At 36.4% G+C, this 23073-nt stretch overlaps 1 protein-coding gene across 1 annotated transcript; it reads right to left on the bottom strand.

Annotated features, from left to right (window-relative positions):
* Positions 1 to 1341: 1341 nt before the first annotated feature.
* Positions 1342 to 21993, bottom strand: DUSP19 (dual specificity phosphatase 19). The gene is made up of 4 exons (XM_024561536.4): positions 21583 to 21993; positions 15587 to 15633; positions 8212 to 8364; positions 1342 to 4800 (listed from the first exon to the last, which is right to left on the bottom strand). The coding sequence occupies exons 1-4, from the start codon at positions 21806 to 21808 to the stop codon at positions 4561 to 4563; spliced, it is 666 nt and encodes a 221-aa protein (XP_024417304.1). The 5' UTR covers positions 21809 to 21993; the 3' UTR covers positions 1342 to 4560.
* Between the last annotated feature and the right edge of the window lie 1080 nt (positions 21994 to 23073).

Below are 23073 nucleotides of genomic sequence, written 5' to 3'. Positions count from 1 at the left end.
CATCCCTGTCTTGGCCATGTGAGACCACAGCAACAAGACTGGCACCTATGAACCAGGAAGCAGGCTCTCACCAGACACTAAATGTGTTGGCACCTTGATCTTGGACTTCCCAGTCTCCCAGAGTCTTCCCAGAACTCTGAAAAATAAATTTCTGTTGTTTATAAGTCACCCAGTCTTTGTTATCCTGTTAAAATAGCCCAAATGGACTGAGGCAGAAGGGTAGGAGGATTGTGGGGATAGTGCCCAAAAATACACATCAATTAGTTGTTATTTGCATTATCTGACCTCTGTAAATAATGACCAAAGCTATCTCTTCGTAAATTAAAATAAATATTACATTTAAAAGCTTGTGAGTTGTTTTCCTAATCATTTCATTACAGTAAACAACTGGCAGAAAGGGAGCCAGACATCAAAGGAAGCATCAGTTTAGCTGATTCACCTGTTATCTTTTAATCAATTAAATGATTCTTATCATTCCTTGGAAGTGAAAAAGCAACATCAAAACTTACATCACTTGCAAAGGTATACATCAATTTTTCCCTTCGATTCTCCCTTCCTTCCTTCTAATAAGAAATTTTTGAAGGTCTGCTATGGGATATACCTGGTATAGAAAAACTACACAGTAAAAATCTCTGCTCTCATGGGAGCTCCAGTTTTGATGAGGAATACAACAAAATAAGTAAAACATATAGACTTTTGGTGATAATTAGGGCCATGCCATATATAAAACAAGAAAGGTGAAAAGTATTCCAGATGGGAACAATTATAAATAAAGTGGTCAGGGAAGGTTTTATTAAGAAAGTAACATTTTATCAAAGTTCTGATATTTCTGGGGGGAAAGTGTCCCAGGTAAAGGGAACAGCAGGTAATGAAGTAGAGCCTTTATTATACATTTTCAAAGAATGCATAGCCAAGACGCCAGTTGGGATAAGACAGGGAGAGGGAGGGAGGAAACAGTCCGAATTCGTAGGTCAGAGAAGTAACAATGTGTGTATGTGGGAAGTGGGTTCTGAGTGACGTTCGAATAATCTCAGTGCTGTCATGGTTAGAATATTCAGTAGTTTAATCTGAGAGTAATTCAGCATCTTCTATTGACTTAAAATTCTAGAATGTTCTATTGAATTTTCAATGCCAATTTATCCACAGTAATGCCAATTATAATAGCTTTTCATTTCTTAAAGTGGATGGAGAGAACAAATCTTTAGAGATCTTAAAGTCATTTATATTGCAAAATGTATAATTTTTGTCCTGTCAAAAGATTGTGGAACCCAGAATTTGACGGCAAATAAGTGTTAAATCTTTTTAAACAAATAACCTGAATGAAATAAAGATTAGCAGGGGAAATAGTAAATTTATTATTTTATTAAAGTATATCAATATCTAGAAACAATAAAGGATACATTATAAATATGGATACAAAACAAGTCAAGCTTCACTTGAAATTGAAAAGTTTGTTAAAGTATATCAATGGAAACAATCATAAATTTGTTAACTGTAAATGCCACTGTATATACTACAAGGATATAAAACTTTAAATCTGGTTTAAATTCTTAAATAACTAAACGGTGACTAAATATGTTCAGAATCCTTTGGGCAGAAAAATCAACTATTTACAGTTACCTGACAAAACTAAATAATTCATTGTGCTACATTTCTGTTATTTTAAAATATATTGTGGCTTTGCTTGTAAAGGTATCGATTCATTGAGTTAACTCACTGAGTAAGATTATACGACAATACTCGTTTTTTAACCTGTTACTTTCAAGAATCTTTGGAGAAATTACCTTTGAGGGGGACTTGCTATATACAGTTGAACCATTTATATTACTAATAATCAGGTGACAAGTTCAGAAGGTTTCCCCATCACCAGTGAAATTATCAATCAGAATGGAAATATGTACTCTAGGTTACACAGAACACATTCATACTGTATGAATGTGGTATATTCATACATTTCAGTCAAGGTTCCATAGGGAAGAAGTTATGCACAAGCAAAATTGCAATGACAATTTTAAATACTACACTCCATTTTCCCTGAAATCTTTGAGTTAATATAAGGGTCTAAATTTTATCCAAAAGAATCTAAGAAAAAGATTTCTTCAGTTTTCAAAAATGTAAATATTTCTTGGTTTTCAATACAAACTATATGTCATCACAAGCCTCTATTAAAGCACAAAGTTAGCAAAATGTTTTAAAAATATTAACTTCAAATAAATAGAATTTTATCATATTTTCCAGTCTTTTTTCTGATTATCTTTCTCAGGTTGCTAGGAAGGCTTTATATTTTATTTCTTTTTAATGTTTGAAAACAAAAGATATTTTCATTTCCTCCTTCTTTTGAAAAATTGTAGAAAAATCTATTTTAAAATAGAGGTAAAAACTCCTTGAAATATTCTCCCTCTCCCTCAAAACAGACCTATATTTGGTACACATTTTTATTTATAACGTGAGATAAAGAATCACAATGATAAAATTCCTTTTTATAAATAACCAGGTATGACAGAGTGACTTATATCCATGGGAAACACAATAAATATACTATATATTCATAGGTATGACCCATCATTGCCTTATACAGTATCCCTAATTTAAAAGACTGAATTACATTTGCTGATCTATTTTAGATATAGCAAACTACTATCATTTCAGACAAAATGAAATGGATGCTCAAAGCATTTCTGTAGATGATACAGAGTATATGAGCTTGCACCATAACCAGATAACTACAGGCAACACCTAAGCGTACAAACATACAGACATAAGTAACGTACTATCCATTATGAATAAGTTCTATTCAAGGCTTCAGATTTAATGGCTGATAACTAAACAGCACCTAGCAAAAGAAAATGTATTTAAATAAATGTTTTCACATGAATGGAAAAGGTTCACCCTGAAAACGCTCAGCAATACTGACTATGGAGACATTATACATCAACCTCATATTTAAGATGATTCTGTTTGCCTTTGTCGGATTCAGAAAAGTCACTGTAGGTTCATTACATTTATACTGCTCAACAGAAGCAAAGTTCATAGTTTTGCATGTGATGGCATCTTGTCAAGCTATAAGTGATCTCGAGACATAATTTGCACTGATCACTCTACTTTCTTGCCCCTGACAGCAAAAGAAAGCCTGCTTCCTCAAACTCACAGATGCACTCAAGGTGCACTTCCTAACTTACCTGTGGGAATATACTAGATTTATGCATTTAAGAAGAGCTGACCTTCTTAATAATATCCAAATGGCAACAATATTTTCTAAGTCATAAAAGATTACTTGAAAGCTATTAAATAAATCCTATCATAATTATTACATTAATTTTTAAGTGCACCTTATTTTGAAGAAGTAAGAAAATACCTTTAAGGAAATTTATAGAATTCAGCCTTGCCAATATGGAGACTTAATATTTCATTTTTTTAATTTATTTTATTTTTTTATTATTATTTATGCTGTTACAGTTGTCCCAATTTTTCCCCCTTTGCCCTCTTCTGCCCAGACCGTCCCTCTGGAGACTTACTATTTTAAAAAGAAACTATTCAAGGCCTCTGGCCAGAGATAAAATTGTAAATAATTTTAGGCTTTCTAACAATATACTTAAAACTCATTACAAAACCATAACCCTTCTTTCCTTAAAAATATGTTCTCTAGTAGAATGTTGAACTTGAAAACAGGTCATTAAACAAATCACATCTAAAAAATAATCATTCACTACGGCCATACCACCCTGAACGCGCCCGATCTCGTCTAAAAAACAATCATTCAGTATAAAATATTTTTCCACAGATCCAAGAAGATCGTAAAATTACACCACAGGACCCAAAACAGAGTGCTAGGAACCCAAGATAAAAAGCATACCGTGATAGAGACTAGCTTCACCTAATTAAAGCACCATAAGCTCCTAATAATGTCAGGGAGAAAAATCTACACAAAAACTTAAAATATAAATCCAGGGAGTATAATTAAATTTAAAAAATCAAAATGAAAAGTGGAGTACATTTTCATAAAAGGACATAAAAATTTTGTGAATATTGTAACCACTACATAAATACTGTATAAACCTTCGCATTTTGGTTACCTCTTTTGGAAGGTTTAAGGTATTAGTTTTTAATCTTGAATTATTTACAAAGAAATTTATCTCCCTCTGAAATGGTAAGTCAATTATCATTTCAAGTTTTTTCCTTCATGGATACAGTTGCTGGAATAGAAAAGTACCAAAAGTCTTAACCAACTAATTTAATCTTTCCATGCTGTAACACAGATCTTAAATACAAACCTGTTTTCTTCTACATAAATCACTTTTGGTAATACATTGTTTTTTCTCCCTTAGCAAATCAAAGCAGCATTTAATCGCACATTATAATAACAAAGAAAATAATATAATTTTAAAAATCATTTATAGAGTAGCTCAGGATAATCAACTGACCCCATTTTCACTTGAAAAAAAACAAAGAAAAAAGGAAGTTTTGTTACTATCCTGTATACGAAATGGGAAAGGTGGTTATAGATGCCAACTCAGACATTATCTGTCCACCACCCACTCATGGGTGGTGAGTTCGTGTAACTCATGAACTGTTGTCCCCTTCTAATTCCTGTATTTTGTCACACTTATTGCTTTCTTTGCCCTCTTGATATGCACGAAGCTGCTCCATGAAGCCAGCATTTGGACATATGGAAGGCCTTGCACTTTTCACCAAAGAAAAAGCACTGGTAAATGAGATTTCTTCAGAACTCATCAGGAAGCCTATTACAATTGCAGCTGCCCTGGAAACCCCTGCATTACAATGAACAAGAACCACTCCATCCTGCAATAAAATCAAACAAAACTCTTCATTACTCTTTTAAGAAAGGTTATTAACTCGATTGTACATTCTTATACTCATAAAAATTATAAAATAAAAATATTCAATCAATTTATTCACTTCTCAAATACAGCTCACTGTAAGGAAAAATGGAAAAACCAATCAATCAAGGAACCAATACCTCCTCTTTCCACCTGCCAAGATTGAAGTGCTTTGATGGTGTATTTGTAATTCTGAAACAGTATTTTTTGTTAAATGAAGTAATCCAGTAAAGTACACATAATGGCATAATAACTTAACCACATGTCTATAAATAAGAGAGAAATTACAGGAAATATATGTGGAAACATGAAGAAAACCACAATCATAAATTAAACAGAAAGTCTGAGACATTCTATGTACACACAGTGTTCCTACAAAAGCTAGTGTTATTAGCATGGGAATCTGGGTGTCAAATGATCAGGAATGACAAAATTCCTTTCCCTTAGATATATTCTGGAGGGAAGGAACTTAAAAAAATACTTAAACTTATCAGGTAATAAATGATGATACAAAGAGCTTACAAAAATGTGAAGTGGAAAAGGTAACTAGACACTAGCATGAGGTCAATAAATGAATAATGTTTCAGGTAACTTGAAAATGATACTTCACAAGTGAAAAGGGACACACTGTAAGAGCAATGCTGATGGGTAATATTGCATTAATAATGAATGTGATAGATCTGATGGGACACCATCGATACAGGTTGGCTTATTTCGGGCTTTTAAAAAGTTAATGATCTGAATGAAATGGAGTGAACTGTGAGCACACACTACAGAACTAGACATTTCAGTTACTTCATTTCCTGATTCTTCTTTTGGTACAACACAAAAGAAAGACGGAAACAGGGGAAGGGGAAAACAACGAAACTTAGAACTAAAGACTCTCTACCCAAAGAACTTACTGGCAACGCTATGTTTATAGTTCATTGGATTATTTTACTTTCGCAAGGCAGTTTTCTCAGGTTCATAAATCTGTTGCAAAATTCCTTTCCCAGATCTGTTGTAACAAATTTTCAAGTACATCTCATTTCAAAAATGACAAATGACCCACAATAAAATTATCCTCTTATCAAAAAGATAATTTCAATTGTTTTCATATATATATATATAGAGAGAGAGAGAGATGCTAGATAGATAGATAGATAGATAGATAGATAGATAGATAGAGATTAGGATCCCAATATAAAACGTAAGTCTTGACAAATTAGGACATACTGTGGAATTCTAATACAACTTGCAGCAGAAATGTTTTATGTGTCTCCTCCGTTTCTATTGCTACCATCATCTCATGCACCCTAAACTGGCTCCACCTCAGCCATCACCTCTGGCCAACTGCTCCTTTTAGGCCTATTGAGTTTTGCTTCCCTACAAAGTCCTGGCTCTTTCCCAGTGGAGGTCTCTGCATAGACAGGTATACCCTGAGTTCTGGATTCTCTTGCTGCTTCTGAACTTGGATGGAAAGTCACACCACAGGGCATTGGGTTTGGCTTCAAGGTGGCTTCTGAAGCAGTCAAGTGTTGTACCCTGGAATTGTGGGACTCAATTCCACAATTCTTGTGGAATTCACAATTCCACAAAGTGTTGTAGGAAACAGTTATTTCCCCATGAGTAAACTATGACCAATGGGGAACAGGAGCTGACACACAGCCAGGCAGATAAATTCTCTCTTCCCTCCCTCCCAAATTCTGTATTGAGGTTTCCTTGTACCCCCTGCCCAGAGGTATTTTGGGTGATAGAGAAGGTGCACCCAGCTATGTCACTGTCAGTTCACTGCGAAGTTGTACTCAGCAGGGTCAACACATCACCTTACGTTGCTTCTCATCCTTCCCTGAACCACTTCCTTCCCTTCTCACTCTCACTGCCTAGCAATTGCACTTCTCAAAGAAGATTCAGCTCTTAATCTTTGTCTCAGGTTGTTTTTCAGGAAATCCCAGCAAAGGACCATTTTAATTAACTATTACTCTTTCCACTTTTGACCTACAACATGTACATATCTTCTAATGTTAAATATGAATGAACGCTGTCTATACTTTACCATCTTAAGCCATATTCTACCTCTCTGTAGAGAAACAGCTAATACAGGGACATTACCATTTTTATTTTTAACATTAATTACTGGCACCCTGGAATGTTACAACCTAGAGCCTATTACATTTTTCACAGAAGAAAAAACTGGCAAATACTAGATTTTGAATTAGAAAACCTTTTCTCTCCTCCAAATATCTGCTATTGAATAAAGTTGAATGGTAAGGTTAAATAGTTTTATATTCAGTGTAATCAAGAAAAGGCACCTCGAGCAGCACTGGGCACATACAGCACTCAATAAATATCACTAAATAGAAGGAAGAGAGAGGAAGGAAGAAGGGGGAGGAGAAAATGCAGAAGGGAGATCAATGACAGAATTCAATTACACTGGATTCTAGCGTTAACTGTCAATAATTGTTAGGTGTTCCTGGAGAGTTGACTTTTCTCTTTAAGTGCTTCTACATTCTCATCTATTCCTCCCATAAGTTTGGGAGGAAATACATGCTGACTTAAAATGATGTCATTTCAAGGTATAATCACGGGTAACAGCCAAACTAGAAGCCCAGAGTGTCAGTGTGTTGACGTGAATCCAGTGCCAAGATCCAAGTGTTACACTGTCCATTGGTTTTCTGAAGTCAGAAAACCCAGTGCAGTTTCTCATCAGCATTTTCATACAATCTCAGTAAAGCAATACCCATTTAGTCCTTAGAGCACCCTAAAATTCTCTTGTTAAAAATGCACAGATTCAGCCCTGGCTGGTGTGGCTCAGTGAATTGAGTGCCAGCCTGCGAACCAAAGGGTCGCCGGTTCAACTCCCAGTCAGGGCACATGCCTGCGTTGCGGGTCAGGTCCCCAGTGGGGGGGCAAGCAAAAGTCAACCACACACTGGTGTTTCTCTCACTCTCTTTCTCCCTCCCTTCCCCCCTGTCTAAAAATAAATAAATAAAATAATTTTTAAAATGCACAGATTCACAATACCTACCTCCTCATCCATAAAAATAAATGCATATTAATCTTCATGAACACATTAATAGGACTACAGCAACCTCTACCTTATAGTTGACTTGATTATCTCACAAACTGGTCAGTGGACAAGTGGTTATAAACTATCAAAGGGAATCTAAGTACATAGGCACAGGAAAAGGAAAAATTAATTTTAAAAATAAATACCTCATTGAGAAAAGAGCAATTAAAGAACTAAATAGTTGTAGGAATTAATAAAATATTGTTGGAGGGGAAATTGATTAATAGTGCTCTACATATTCATTGCAAAAAGAATAACGATTGGGTAACAGACTCATCTTTAAATTGCTGCTTTTGAAGAACTATGGATCAAAACAAAACTTACCTTCATTTTTGCCTGTTCAATAAATTCAAAACATTCTGGAAAATAAGACAGGATATTGGTTTCAGGCAGATCCAGGATAGAAATGTTTTTATATATGAAGTCACTGAGGAAGGCATTTTCAACTCCATATGCAACATTGAGAATATGAGTCACCTTAAAGAGAAAAAGATGATTTTTTTAAAATTCTCTTGAATTAGGTTAATTAAAAAGAGGCTGGGATGTTGAGATCTGTAACAAGAATAAACAATTTAAACATGATGTACTCGATAACACCTCCTCAAGAAAGCCATATCTGACTGCGTCATCTCTCACTGAAGTGCTATATATTCCCACATACTTGTCCTATTACAGCCCTTACCACGTAGAGGTATTTTGGGTGATAGAGAAGGTGCACCCAGCTATGTCACTGTCAGTTCACTGCGAAGTTGTACTCAGCAGGGTCAACACATCACCTTACGTTGTAGAGATTGTGTCCTTCACTATATCAGAAACTCCATGAGGGTAGGGACTGTGTTTAGCTTACTCACTATTATAAGCATTGTGAATGAGCAGTGATGTTGGCACAGAAAGTACTTAAAATATTTGTTTAATAAATCAATGAATGCCCATATAAAAAACTTAACTAAGGGAAGTGCATCAGCAGCACAAACTTCCCTTTCAATACTTATTTCTTTTTCATAAGCACATGGTTCTCCAGAGTGGCTACACATTTGAATCACCTGGTGAGCTTTTAAAAAATATCAGCGCCACTGAGCCTCAAACCAGAGGTTATAATGAATTAGTGTGCATGAAAGATGAGATGGTCATGAAAGACTTGCTTTTAAATGGTACACATAAGCAACCTCCTACTCCATGTATGCATTTGAGCCCCTTTCCCGGAGCCCACCAAGCGTATGGAAGGAGCCATGGAAAGTCCACTGAGAGAATCCAAAAGCTAAATAGACAAGAAAAATGAATCACTGTTTCTTGTCATAACATGCTTCTCACTGTATTTATTCTTTCTTAGAATGCACCTTTGTTGTTTTTTGGTGGGGTTTTTTCCATCTTAGGTTTTTGCATGATCTTGGTATTTTCATTCATTCCCCACATATTATAGAGGATTTGTCCAGCCCTGCCTCTTTTGCCCTGACTACCCTCGCAGGTATGGCTCTGGAAGCACCCCATGCCTCCCCTCCAGCACAGCTGGCTGGATTGTGCTGGACACAAGACTTAAGTTAGGCTGATCAGATTGTTAGAAAGATCCACAAATTTGAGAGATATAAGATAGCCATTTTCTCTTAAGTGCTCAGGAAAGCTGAAAATTCCTGCTTCTAAAAGAGAGGAGCAGAGTAGATACACAGAGGGGGCCATGACGCCAGTGGAGAGAGGAGCCATCTAGAATGGCCTTCTATTTTCTGGCGCGGCCATGCTCTGCCCTTGCATTCCAGAGATCCCCCTAAATCATCACATACATTCTCTTCCTTTCTTAGGTGTCTGTGGTTCACAACCAAAAGAATATTAAGACACTCGGGGAGCGAGGCTTCATATAGAGAACCATAGGCCATTTACTAATCCAACTGCCTCATGGAAGACCTCAAACATTTAATCCAGAGAAACTCTCAAATAGAGAGGTGATGAGAGAAATTAGAAAGGAGGAAGGACATTTTTAGAAGATAAAGTCTGAAATGTCCTTCTGCTTCACTCTCTCACTCCCAGTGTCCTTCTGAACAGGATTTCATGATTCTGCCCTTAATTACATAATATCTTCAATGTCTTATATTATTGATGTGTTTGCTTTCTCTTTACAACTATATTCTATATTCCCAATAGACCAGGAATGAGGTCTGACCACCTCCAAAAAATATATGTATACAAAATATATATGTACATATATTGTATATTACATTTATATTATATATATCATTACCTATATATCTTGCCTATACATCACAGGATTATGGAGGAGAACAAATGAGAATCTTGGGAAAACCTGTTGAAAGGTAAAAGTGCATTACAAATATTGTGGATTATTAAACCAATGCCTAGGTAGTTTAGCTGTTTGGAGATGCGAATTTTATGTATATTGATTGAATGGGCTTGACTGAAGAGAATGGTACTGAGTCACAGGGGGTGGTGCTGAAAGGGACCCAGCCTAAAACCCTTCTAGTCATCAAGCACACTTCCACAATGTTCTTACAGAGGTCCTAACAGTGGTTGCCTTTGGGATGCCCTTTATAATACGAATAAGGAGAATAGCCCCTTTACTGAGTACTTATGATATGCTAGGCATACAATTTATCTCACTTAATCCTCATATTTATTATTTCCGTTGTCAATAAAATTTAATTTTTGAACTGGTTCAAAAATAAAACTTTATAAAAAGAAGCATTAAGAATTCCTGCTCTCACCCTGCCTCTACCCACTCCATTACCTCCCACACTAGTGACAACCACAACTTCCTCTGTTGGTTTCTTGTACATTCTTTGAAGTATCTTTTTGTAAATACTCACTCCCTTCTTACACAAAGGCAACACCTTGTCCCATTTAGATACGTCCTAGGGATCTTTTCATATCAGTCTTTAGACATCCCTTGTTTGTATTCCTTTTGTAGATATTTGGTATTCTATGATGCGGGTGCACTATTGTTCATGTAACCAATTCCCTATTGATGGACACATGGTTTGCTTTCAATAATGTGCCATTATAAATAATTCTGCAATATGTAGCTTGGAACATTTTATGTACCAGTTTTCTATCCTCCATAGGGCTTTTATCCAGCAAATATGAGGCAACTCAAGAAGTACCTTATTAATAAAGCAACCGTTATTACCAAATCTAAACATTAAAATAAAATTCCTATAGAAATTTCTGAAGTGATCCTCCACCAGAGAATTCCTCCTGGTTATAGCATTTTACCTAAATGTTAGGATATCCCTTTGAAATGTGCTATGTATTTAAATCAATAAGTTTGTTTTGCAGCATCCTTAAATTTTTGTAGAAACCCTCCATTCAGTTGCTCAGTTTACCTCCACTTCTTCCAGCCATTAACAGGTCAAGTGCACAGACACAAAGATCTTCTAAATAGCTACTTGATTCATATCACCAGAGTGAAATCAAATTTGAACTAGTGTATCATAAGAGGGAATAAATAATAACAATACTTGCCAATGAACAAACTTACCAGTTTTTCTATTTTTCATTTTTACCCTGAGAAATTTATTGCTTATTCTGATGAAGGAATTATTATAACATGATGAGTCCAGTTTAAGCACAAGTTAAGTTGACAACTAAACATATCGAATTACTTAATGAATTGGTTAGTAGTTATTTCCTCGGGGAAATTAATTGCAAGTGTTTATCACAATATTTTTAGCCTTAGTTCAATTAATTTTTTTTTCCTCAGAGCTGGGGGCAACAAAAATAAGTAGGGCAAGGTCTCTATCTTCTAGACGTTTTGCTGAATAATAGAGGAGGGAAAAACATGTTTACTGAGGATAATACTGTAATACAAAGCAGAGAGGTGTGAAAAGCTGTAGGAGAACAAAGTGTTATGGGCAGAAGGGAGGAACAGACTACTTGACTCGCTCCCTGGTGTAAACCTTCACATTTGCGGGTCTCTCAGTCTGAAGTCCGCTTGCCCTGACCTAAGCAAGCGCGGCTGACTCTGTCATCAGGTCTCAGCCGAAATGGAATACCCTCAGAAAGGCCTCCCCTGACTCGTGTCGCCGCCTCCAACTCCTCCAACTGCCTCGTTTGAATTCTTTCAGAGAATGTATTCTCATCTCAAAGATCATATTCTAAGAGCAAGGACCTTACTCCTTCTTCATTCCTGTATCTCCTGAACCTAGAAAGATGTCTCGCACTCATTAACCTCATGGATGAGAGGCAGGGTGGCATTCTTTTGGCTACTCCCTGCCTCCCTGCAAATCACTTCCAAATCACTTCCACCTCTTCCAAATCACTGCTGTTCCACCCTCAGTAACAATGCTTGCTTTTTGAAGTTGATCCAAACTGCCTGTATTTGGGGGGGCACCTGACTGTCAGTTGGCTGAATCCCATCTTAAGTCCTACCACTACCCTGGGCGATAGCAATTCCACTTGGGTTTAACAGTTTCCAGTGATTTTCCTCATCACTCCACTTCAATCACACTCCTTCAAGGCCAACGCCCAAAAGTGTTCCAGGTCTGATATAATAAAGTCAAACATCCCACTCTTATTTTTCCATCTCTTTTATTCAGTTACTCCCATCAAACCTCACAAGAAACAGCAACTCCGTGATCCTTCTATTTCTTTTTATCCATTGGCGCCCTCTTGCCTTTACTTCCTTTTTTATTTAGCTAACAGTCCATGGCCCACCTCCCCTGCACCTGTCTGGTAAAAGTTGACTGTATACCCAGACTGCTAAGCATTGCTGGAGAAAAGTTGCACAATATTGCACATCATAAATTTATGACAGCCAATCTCATAAATGCTTAGCAACTGTATTTCCCTAGTAGGCTCTCTCCTTTATTCTCACTATCGGCTTTTCTAAAACTTCCCCACTCTCCTAATTACATTCAACACTACTATCTCTTCCTTATTCCAGCAGATCACCTCACTTACTACTTTAGTATAAACAGAAGCCATCACATAGGAACCTTCACATTTACCATCAAATTTAACAACCTTAACTATTACCTGCACCCACATTTTCCTCCTATCGTCTTACTACAGTGGATGATGTAGTCACATCCTTTATAAGGCTCATTCTGGCACCTGTGTTTGGAGTCAACCAGACTACTACTTTTGTGGCACATCCCTCTGGCCATAATTCTTGCTCTGTTTTTAATTCCTTCCTCTACCACCAGTCCTAAAGCAGGCTCAAAACTAAAATATCCTATCTCTCTCCCTTGGCTGTTCCCATTCTCCTTTCCATTTTTTTTTCCCCCTGCCATCATTTCTTCCATTTCTCAATCATCTGATTGCTGGTTTTAGTGTCCAATTCAAATGAAACTTCCCACCCAAATCACTAATAACTTCTTTGTTGCAAAATCAAATGGATGTAATTTAGTGCTAATTGTACTTATACTTCTGGCAGCATCTGACTCTACTGACTTTCTCATCCTTAAAACACTGGCCTTCTTTCAGCTGGGGTGGGATGGAGGGATGGGGAGAAAAGGCATACAACTGTAATTGAATAACAATAAAAATTTTTTAAAAACAACAACAACAACAACAACAAAAACTGGCCTTCTTTGGCTCCCATGACACCAACCACACTTTTTTGACTTTCCTATGACCTCTTAACTACACCTTTCTGGCTGCAAAGTCTCCTTCCTCTGACCACTCCTTATAGTTTGGTATTACCCAGGGTTCTGTTGTAGGCATTCTTCTCTGTTTACTTTACACCTTTCCCCAGGTGATCTTATCTATTCTAAAGATTTTAATCACTGCTTATATGCTGAAGGTTCCTAAATTTATATTTTTACCTCACCTGAACTTCAGACCCCATACATCAACACTGTCTACTGAATAACCTAATCTAGATTATCCATAGCATCTGAAACTAAAAATGTTCAAAACTGAGCTCATTCTTTTTCATCCAAAACCTGCCCCTCTCTATCTCATGGAATGGTACCAACCTTATTTAGTTACCCAAGAAAGCTGGCTATCAGCTTTGACGATTCCTCCCTCAAACTCGCTCTCCCCTCACCCTGATCTGTAGGTAATGGTTAAATTGTGAGGATTCCACCCTCTTAAACAAAACCTCATCGATTTCTCTCTACCCCTGCTGAATCCTAATCTAAGCCACTATCACCTGGTTTTGTTTTTGTGTTTTAGAGTACTGCAACAATCTCTTAACTAGTCTCCCATCTCTAGCTTGAAGGACCCTCCAATCTATTCTGCATACTGCCTCTAGTGAACAGTATTTCTAAAATGCAAAACTGACCCCTGGGTAAAACCTTTCAGTGGCTTTCCACTGTCTTTTGGACCAAATCCAAACACTTTACTCTGGCTTACATAGTCTTTTGTGATCTGGCTCATGCTTACCTCTGGCCTTGTCTCTTGGTGCCCTTCTTTCTCACATTGTCTATATCAAGGTTACTGAAATTCTTTTCTATCCCTGAAAACTTCAACCTTTCTCTTGCCTATGGGTCCTTACACAAACCATTTCCTCTAGACTCCTATGCTCCCTCCCCACCCACTTTTCTGTCTGCTTCCTCTCCATCCCCTTTCAGAGCAAAACTTCAATGTCACTTCCTCCGGGAAGAATTCCGTCCTTCCTATCCCCAGCCCAACCTGACCCAACCCAAAGCAAATATTGGTTAAGGGCATTATCTCCTATGCACTCCAGTGGCAATCTGCACTTCCTCATCAAAGCGCACAGTGCACTGTTTGTCTTTCTCCCTGCCCTGCCCCTCAAATCATCAGTGTCATGTGAACAAGAACCTCTTCCATTCCTCAAACCATAGCAATTCCATAATTCTGAAATAGCATTTATCAAAATAGTAGACAGCTAGAAAAAAATTTTAAGTACTGAAATAAGTAACAAATCACATCAGCCCTGGCTGGTGTGGCTCAGTGGACTGACTGAGTGCCAGCCTGTGAACCAAAGGGTCACCAGTTTGATTACCATTCAGGGCACACTCCCGAGTTGCAGGCCAGGTCCCCCAGTAGGAGGCACTCCAGAGGCAACCACACATTGCTGTTTCTCTCCCCCTCTTTCTCCCTCCCTTCCCCTCCTTCTAAAAATAAATAAATAGCCCTGGCTGGTGTGGCTCAGTGGATTGAGTGCTGGTCTTCGAACCAAGGGGTCACCAGTTTGATTCCTAGTCAGGGCACATCCCTGGGTTGTGGAACAGGTCCTCAGTGGGAGACGCATGAGAGGCAACCACACTTTGATGTTTCCCTCTTTCTCCCTCCCTTGTCTCTAAAAATAAATCAATAGATAAAACCTTTAAAATAAATAAATAAAATATTTCTTAAAAATAATAATAATAAATTGCATCAGTTGTATGGGGGAGGGTGGGAGGAAATGGCATTGGGGAAGAAGTGGTATATGAGTACGAGTTAGGACTCAAGGTCTGGGTAGGTCTTAGTTAAGAAGAGGGGAAAAATCTATACCACACTGAGGAACTACAAAAGCAGAGGCAAGAAGATGTGCTTCCAAAGCCAGGTTCAGAGGATATGTGAAGGAAGATTGAGAGAATATAAAACTGGAAAGATGGACTACAAATCCACATATTTGAATTATTTGAATTAGGAGTGATAATTTTTGCAACTTTATGAAAATGACAGGCAAAAATGTTACCAATTAAACTCTTAAATGGACCAAAACAGTTTTTCCTAAATAAATGTAACATTTAATAAATGTAACTTTCTCTACATGGTGCTAGACCTGAAACATTTTTTTTACCTTGTGCTTTTTCAGTGTATCCAGATCATGAGCAGCATCTTGTGAGCCTATAAGACATAAATCATATCACCTTGAACATAAAAATAATCATCCTGACTTTTTATCCAATTTTTGCAACAATCCTGTTAGTTTTTCATTTGTTTTAGGAAATACAACTTGGGAGGACCTCATTCTAACTTTCTGAAAGACAATGTGGTAATAATTATAAAAATATTCATACTGTATATACTCCTAGACTGTGATATCCCACTTTTAGGAATTTGTCTTAAAAGTTCTGGATGTTATAAAGATCAGCTATCAGGGTGTTTATTACAGTATTGTTTGTAATACCAGAAAAATAAAACAACCACCTAATAATAGGCTGTTTTGAATCTTATTTAAAAACAAAGCCCAATAATATGCGTTGGGTTAAATAAATGATGGTCCAATTGTATAGTGAAATATGTAGATATTAGAAGTGATCAATGTAGAAGAATATTTAGGGTATGGAAATCTATTAGGTGATAAAAGCAGGTTACAAAATACCATCATCCATTTTTGTAATAACAAAAAAATGTGTATGCTTAAAATGGACAGGAAATACATAGAACAAAATGTTAGCGTGATTACAGGTGATTTTTTTTCTTCGCACTCATTTGTAATTTTTACAATAAATATTTGTTTTGAAACTTAAAAAAGGGTATTTTTTAAAAGACAGTACCAGCTGGTTTGGGAACGCACTTAGTGCCAGCTGGTTTGGGAACACCCCGTAGATTTAAGCAAACACTGTTGGTCTATAGAATCCACCCACATTCTGTGCACCACTCGGGCTGTGTCCCTTTACAGCTCCTGTCAAAGTTGGCTTTCCAGATTTCTCCCACTTGGAAGATGACTCTAAAAATAAGCAAGTTCTTACAAGTGAATAACTAGTTAAAATAAAGTGAATTACCCAATTGGAAAAATAGGATATTTGTTGTTCAAGTATTTTCCTTTCCTGAATTAGGTTCTATTTCCACAAATAATGTTCTTGCTGTACCTCTCTGGAAAATCTGCCAACTTCTATGACATGATTTTAGGTAGCTGAAAAGCCAGTAAGTGTGCTGGTTGGTCAACATTCTCTTGGTAATACAAAGCTCACAGACTCCTCACTGAGCTTACATTCAACTTTATTCTGCCCAAAAGTTAGCCTATCAAAATGTTACCGTTTGTTAAAGTTGAATGGTGGACACATATTGTCTGTTATAGTATTGTCTGGAATTTTGTATGCATTTGAAATACTCCATAATTTTATTTTATTTTAAATGTTTATTTTTAGAGAAAGGGAAGAGAAGGAGAAAGAGATGGAGAGAAACATCAACGTGAGAGAGAAACATTGATTGGTCGCCTCTCCTATGCACCCCGATAGGGGATCAAACCCACAACCCAGGCATGTGCCCTAAGAATTGAACCAGCGACCTTTCACTTTGTGGGGGGCTATGCCCAACCAACTGAGCCACACCAGTCTGGGCAATACTCCACAATTTTAAGAAATTTCTCAACTTTCTATCAAAGGTCCTAAACACCTGGGGCAGGCGGGGAAGTGGATCAAAAGACTTAATTGACATTTGGTGATGTAATATGCACTCATCTTTTAAATAATAATTCTACTCTTACTAGTCCTTAAAATAAAAAGAAAACTCTATTAATGAAATCCTTTCCTTTACCCTACCAGGGGTGTCCAACCTGCAGCCCACAGGCCACACGCGTCCCAGGATGGCTATGAATGCGGCCCAACACAAAGAAGTATATTTATGTAAAACATTATGAGATTTTTCTTGTGTTTACGTGTTGCTATGTATTTAATGTGTAGCCCAAGACAACTCTTCTTCTTCCAGTGTGGCCCAGAGACGCCAACAGTTTGGACAGCCCTGTAGCCGTTACTATGTTCTGATCATTTCCATTAGGCACATACATACACACATGCCAAAGGAACAGGTCTGTTATATTTCAGAGTTAGCTGCCATATTTTGAAAGTGACTTCCAGAGTATGAGTATGTTGATAAAAATTTAATATTCTTGAGACCAAAAAATGCAACTGGTATGCTCTGTCTTTTTAAACAATAAGAAAATTATAGAGTGTTAATAGTACAGAGGAACAAAATTTTTAGTCAACACAAATGGACTTCAGGTAATCAGTTTGTGTGTTTCATCTAATACTTAGTAGTATTCAGTTCAAGTTCATTCTCTCTAAATTCTAGATATAAACATCAATTTTATTCCTATTTTAAATGGCCACTTTGTGTTGCAGTATTATATTGAACTTTTATTGGTAAAACAGTTATTATTACAAGAAATAAATACTAAATTATATGTAATGACATGTTATTAAAACCTTTGTTTTATTAAAGTAGTATACTATCCTTTTATAAACTATCTCACTCAAGATTTAAAAACAAATATCAAATTTGCCCTTGTCAGGTATCTCAGTGAGTTGGAGCATCGTCCTGATATACCAAGGCTGTAGGTTCGATGCCCAGTCAGGACACATATAAGTATAAACCAATAAATGCATAAATAAGTGAAACAACAAATTTATGTCTCTTTCTCTCAAATCAATAAATAAAAATTAAAAAGAATAAAATCAATTTTAAGAATTTGATTATTTTAATGGTGGTGACATGAATCTGTACTTGTGTTAAAATTCATAGAACTGAATACTAAGTCAATTTAACTGTATGACAATTTTTTAAATAATAAAAAAGAAGTTGAATAGGGTTAGAACTAAACAAAGAGGTCTAATAATAATAATAATTTATAGTTATATTGTACATTGACAAAAATTACTAATATTCATTATCTTGGCCCAGTCTTATCATGAAACTATTACAGATTCGATAAATGATTTAGAAATAATACAGGGGTGGACAACAGTAGGTTTGCAGTTATAATACAAATAAATAATAAATAGTAATACAAAATAAACTTTGTTTTGTGTATTCACAACTGTAAACCTCCTTTTGCCCATCCGTGCATATATTACATGCTATTGGAGTTGAAACCTCAAACAAGGTCCATGGTTTGCAATCATAATATATGTATTATAAAAAACAAGCTACATAAGATCTCCAGAATCCTGCTTCTATTTCTTGAGATTTTTTAATAAAAATAGCAAATACTGTATAAATTCTGATACATCTTAATTTACAAATCACTTTCTACCATTATAAAAACAAACCAAAAACACTTTATTACATCACTAAAAAGAAAACTAAGTGATATTCCAATGAGAAATATTTTATTTAACAAAATTGGTGGGAATGAACATTCATAAATGGATGGAAATAGGAGTATAAATTAATACGATAAGGTAACAATATTTGTGAAAGAATTTTACAAAATAAAGAGCTTTACAAATTTAATGTATTATCTGTGCCCCCAAAATATTGGGCTTCCTAGATCTTAGACATCCTCTATAATCTCATAAAAGATCCCAAGCTTTTCACCTAGAATTTAAGAGATCTCAAAATGTCACCAGCTGGAACTTCTTAACAGAGTGAATATAACAAATAATAAGTACAGCATTTAACTACCCAAGAAAAACAGAATTTTCTACTTTTACAAATCAAGTTTGACTGAAGAAAAGTCATAGTGACTTTTGTTGTAAAAATGTAATTTGCAAAACCTAGGACAAAAATGCTCACTAAGATCTTTTAGCAACCTGATCGATTGTTTAAGGGCCTACGTAAGATTCTTGAAAGGCAGAAGCTTGTTTGAATTTATGAACTACCTTAAAAAGGACAGATCATATTTTTAAAACAGAATACATTGAAATTATATTTTTAAAAGTTAGATCATAATTTATATAAGTACATTTATTACATTTAGCTCTATTTTATCATCCACCAAAAATGTAAGTTAATTGGCATGTAGTGCTGAGTTGGAGTTGTGCTTCTTTGAAGAGGTGAAGGAAGCTCTTGGAAGCATCCTAGAAACAACCCCCATCTCCAGAAAGAAACCTAGTCTGCTCAGAAACAACCCCTGCATCATTCATGTGGAAGAACTTTAGATGTAATCATCCAGGGGTCCCTAAAGAATAAGGCACTTGTAACTGGGCAGAAAAAGGTCCATCCACTTCTCAGAAGAAAGGAGGTCGTGCCTGATGAAAATATCCCATTTCCGGGTGTAGAGAGGGAACCAAATATGGACTAGTTTCACAGGCCCCTCCCAGTACTCTCCCAGGATCCTGGGAAGGCTTCCAATGCCAATCTGAGAATACTGACTTGATCCACTCACTTTGGATAAGCCTGGATCAGCGATTTTCAACCTTTTTCATCTCATGGCACACATAAATTATTAAAATTCTGCAGCACACCAAAAAATATATTTTGTGCCAATTTGACAAAAAAATAGGTATAATTTTTATTCATTCACCCCGGATGACTATTGTATTAGCTGTCATTTTTTTATTTGACAATCTAAGGGAAAAGAGGTCAGTGCCCCTGACTAGTCAGGTACTGCATGTTTTAAAAATTCTTGTGGCCACCAGTGTGTCTGCTGTGACATACCAGTTGAAGATCACTGGTCTAGGTAAAAAAAATACTAATAAGCAAATTTTTAAATTCTACAATAATTCTAAACCATTATTGCTACAATGACAGCCAAATAACTGAAAAATGTGCCTGGATATATTTCCTTCCTAGAAATTATGTGCAAGTCCTGGGTGAACCTTGCAGACTAGCTAGATGGCCCACTTAATTTTTCACTGGGCTGCAGAAACTAGTTGGAGATATTTATTTGGTGAATTTAAAGATAGCTCATGTAAACAATTCATATAATACACAACACAATAACAACTCATATGTATACTGCAATTGATTTGTTTCAAAAACCTTTCACAAAATAAAATAAAACTTTTACAACAACCTCAGGACAACCCTATAAGATAAGCAGATACTGTTACTTTGGCTTTACAGATGGCTTTTTAGGCGGCCCAGAAAGGATAAAAGACTTGCACTAGCTCATCTAGCAGGGCTGAAAACCTGGACTCCCTGAGATAGTCCATGTTTCCATGGAGAACAGGAGTCGATCAGATTTGAGCTTGATGTCTAGCTGTTCTTTACTAGAGGTGTGTTAACCTTGAGCAAGTTACTTCACAAATCTTAAACCCAGTTCCCATCTGTAAAATGGAGTTGTTTAATCCCTACTTCACTTCTTTTAAAAGAAGTCAGATGCTGTGTGCACTTCACCCTGGCTATTTCTGACTCCTAGTACAGGCTTGGCTTCATAAATATTGACAAATTCTTTCCAAGCCTTAATTTCTCTATTCATAAAAGAAAAACTATTCAAAACAACTTGAAAACGTTGTTGACTACTTTTTTAAAGAATACTGTGCCATAGAATTGCCAAGCTAACAAGTTTATACATTTATAACTGTGTTTCATTTGCTATTTGTGGATTAATCTGTGTATAGAAAATCAGTAATTTCCATAATAGAAAAAACCATAAAACCACCAGGCTCATAGCTATAAAAGTCCACCTTTTCCTTAACAGTCTGTAAACAGCCACCATGGGCAGATGTGGTCTCAGGAGGCATGCATTCCCTATGGTTTGTAACAGCAGAACAAGCAAACAAGCACTTGACTATTTCAGCTACTAACTTTTCAGTAACTTTAAGTTGAAACTTGAAGTTTTGCTTAATAAGAGCATTCTTTTAAATTTGATTTTTTAAATTATATCCTTTTATAATTAAAGAAAACACTACATTAATGTCTTATGCTCCAGAGAAGTTAGAAAAACAAGAACAAAGCTTTTATAAAAATTCAAATACCAGGTGCTATGTGCTACTGGAATTTACGCTTCCTGTGGATGTATTGTGGGGGCAGAGACCTCTCTAGCTAGCTAATGGAAATCCCATGTCCAAAAAAGGAAACATTTGAACTTTTCAGCAGCACAGCTGATAGTACAAACTATTACATATTAAGGGGAATAATGATAAAGTAATAGGATCAAAGGCCTCAATGACAAATCCATATACTCACCCAGGAGCAACCATGGCTTAATAATGCCAACTTGCAGGTCCAAGCTAAGATCCTGCACATAACCACAAGCACCCCCACTGCTCGGCTCTACTTCTTCCACAACATGAATTCTGGCATCTTTCCATGTTTCTATTATTTTCTTTCCAGTTAGCGTTGTCACCCTGGTGCATTGCTTCCTGAGATTATTCCGGGAGAATGCTTTAATTTCCTGGTTAAGGGAGTGCATTACATGAGCAATGACTAGGAACAAACACAAGCAAATCCAGCCAGCACAGAAAAGGGGTGAACTGCCAGTCCTTTAATGCTCAGGTAACAAATGCAGGCTCAGGGATGCACCGCCGTCCAGTAACAATAGCAAACAGCAACACCCGAGAGACAGGCTTCCGGCTCGCTTTTTCCCAGCGTCGCAATGTAAGACAAATTCTGATTGGCCCTTGAGAAACAGGCGCCGATTGGATGCCCTTTGGTCAAAGGGAAACCTGCCTTTTTCACCTGTCGATTCAAGGAATCGATCGGATTGTTTTCTTACTGATGCTGTTTAAATCTAGATTTATGAGACTTAACTGGAGAGAGGGCTGGTATTTCCGAGCTTTTTAAAAGCAGCGATTTTCTATGTTTGACTTGTGGTAGTGAACGAGGTGATATGGGCAGACCTGGGTATTGAGCCTGTTTTATTTAGCAAGACGACTGAGTCACAGTGCAAACCTTCCTACTTCCCGGAGCCGTCCTGCCTGCCTGCTTTTAGGCTAATCCACGGGGGTCTACAGCAGACAAAGTTATTTCTCACTTTCTGCCCTTCACACCTTCCCTTTCTGCTGTTATTGCCCACAGGAATGTTTTGTACATTTGTGAAATAACAATTTACATAAAATCTGCAAAGATATTTTTAAGTTTTTTAATTGTTTCTGTATGCAGATTGACAAGAGCTAAAACATATTTTCCTGACTTCCTACATTTTCACTATCAGTAAAACTGCTGAAGAAGCCTGCTCTACAGTAAATACAACGCTATAAGAAGCGTTGCAGCAAGTCCTTCCACAGGGGTTCTGAAAATCAAGCATGCATACACCCAAATTTACAAAACACTAATTGTAGAATGATGATTCTGATTACAAAAGGGTGATTTTTTTTCCTGCAAAAGAAATCACAAGATTCTTTTCGAATTTTTCTTTCCCCACGTAGCGTTTAATGAAAACATTCTCCAACACCACATATTAAATTTTTTGTTGGGTTGAAACTGGTATAAAATTAAAATTAAACCAGATTTCTCCCTATTGAAAAGAGTGATATATCAACCCAGGCTATCTACAGGGCACTCTAAAATAATTAATTAAAATATTTATTTGCATCATTTAAACAATCACACGTTCATCAAAAACAACTTTAACCACAAATCATTCCATATATTTATCATAAATGAAAAAAAACAACTACCAATTATTGAGCACTTAAATGCTAGGTACTGTGCTTATAAGAATTTTTCAGTTGTCAG

Source organism: Desmodus rotundus, chromosome 2, assembly GCF_022682495.2.
Source record: "Desmodus rotundus isolate HL8 chromosome 2, HLdesRot8A.1, whole genome shotgun sequence".
NCBI classification, from domain to species: Eukaryota; Metazoa; Chordata; class Mammalia; order Chiroptera; family Phyllostomidae; genus Desmodus; species Desmodus rotundus.
The sequence above is the reverse complement of the archived record's forward strand: the minus strand, read 5'-3'. Positions and strand labels throughout refer to the sequence as shown.

What these genes read in the sequence shown, in the direction of transcription:
- DUSP19 (XM_024561536.4), bottom strand. Translation starts at nt 21,808, where the DNA reads ATGCACTCCCTTAACCAGGAAATTAAAGCATTCTCCCGGAATAATCTC. An exon ending in ATACACTGAAAAAGCACAAG is followed by an intron (nt 8,365 to 15,586) that starts GTAAAAAAAATG and finishes TTTCTCTTTAAG; the next exon opens with GTGACTCATATTCTCAATGT. An exon ending in TTGAACAGGCAAAAATGAAG is followed by an intron (nt 4,801 to 8,211) that starts GTAAGTTTTGTT and finishes ATTTTATTGCAG; the next exon opens with GATGGAGTGGTTCTTGTTCA.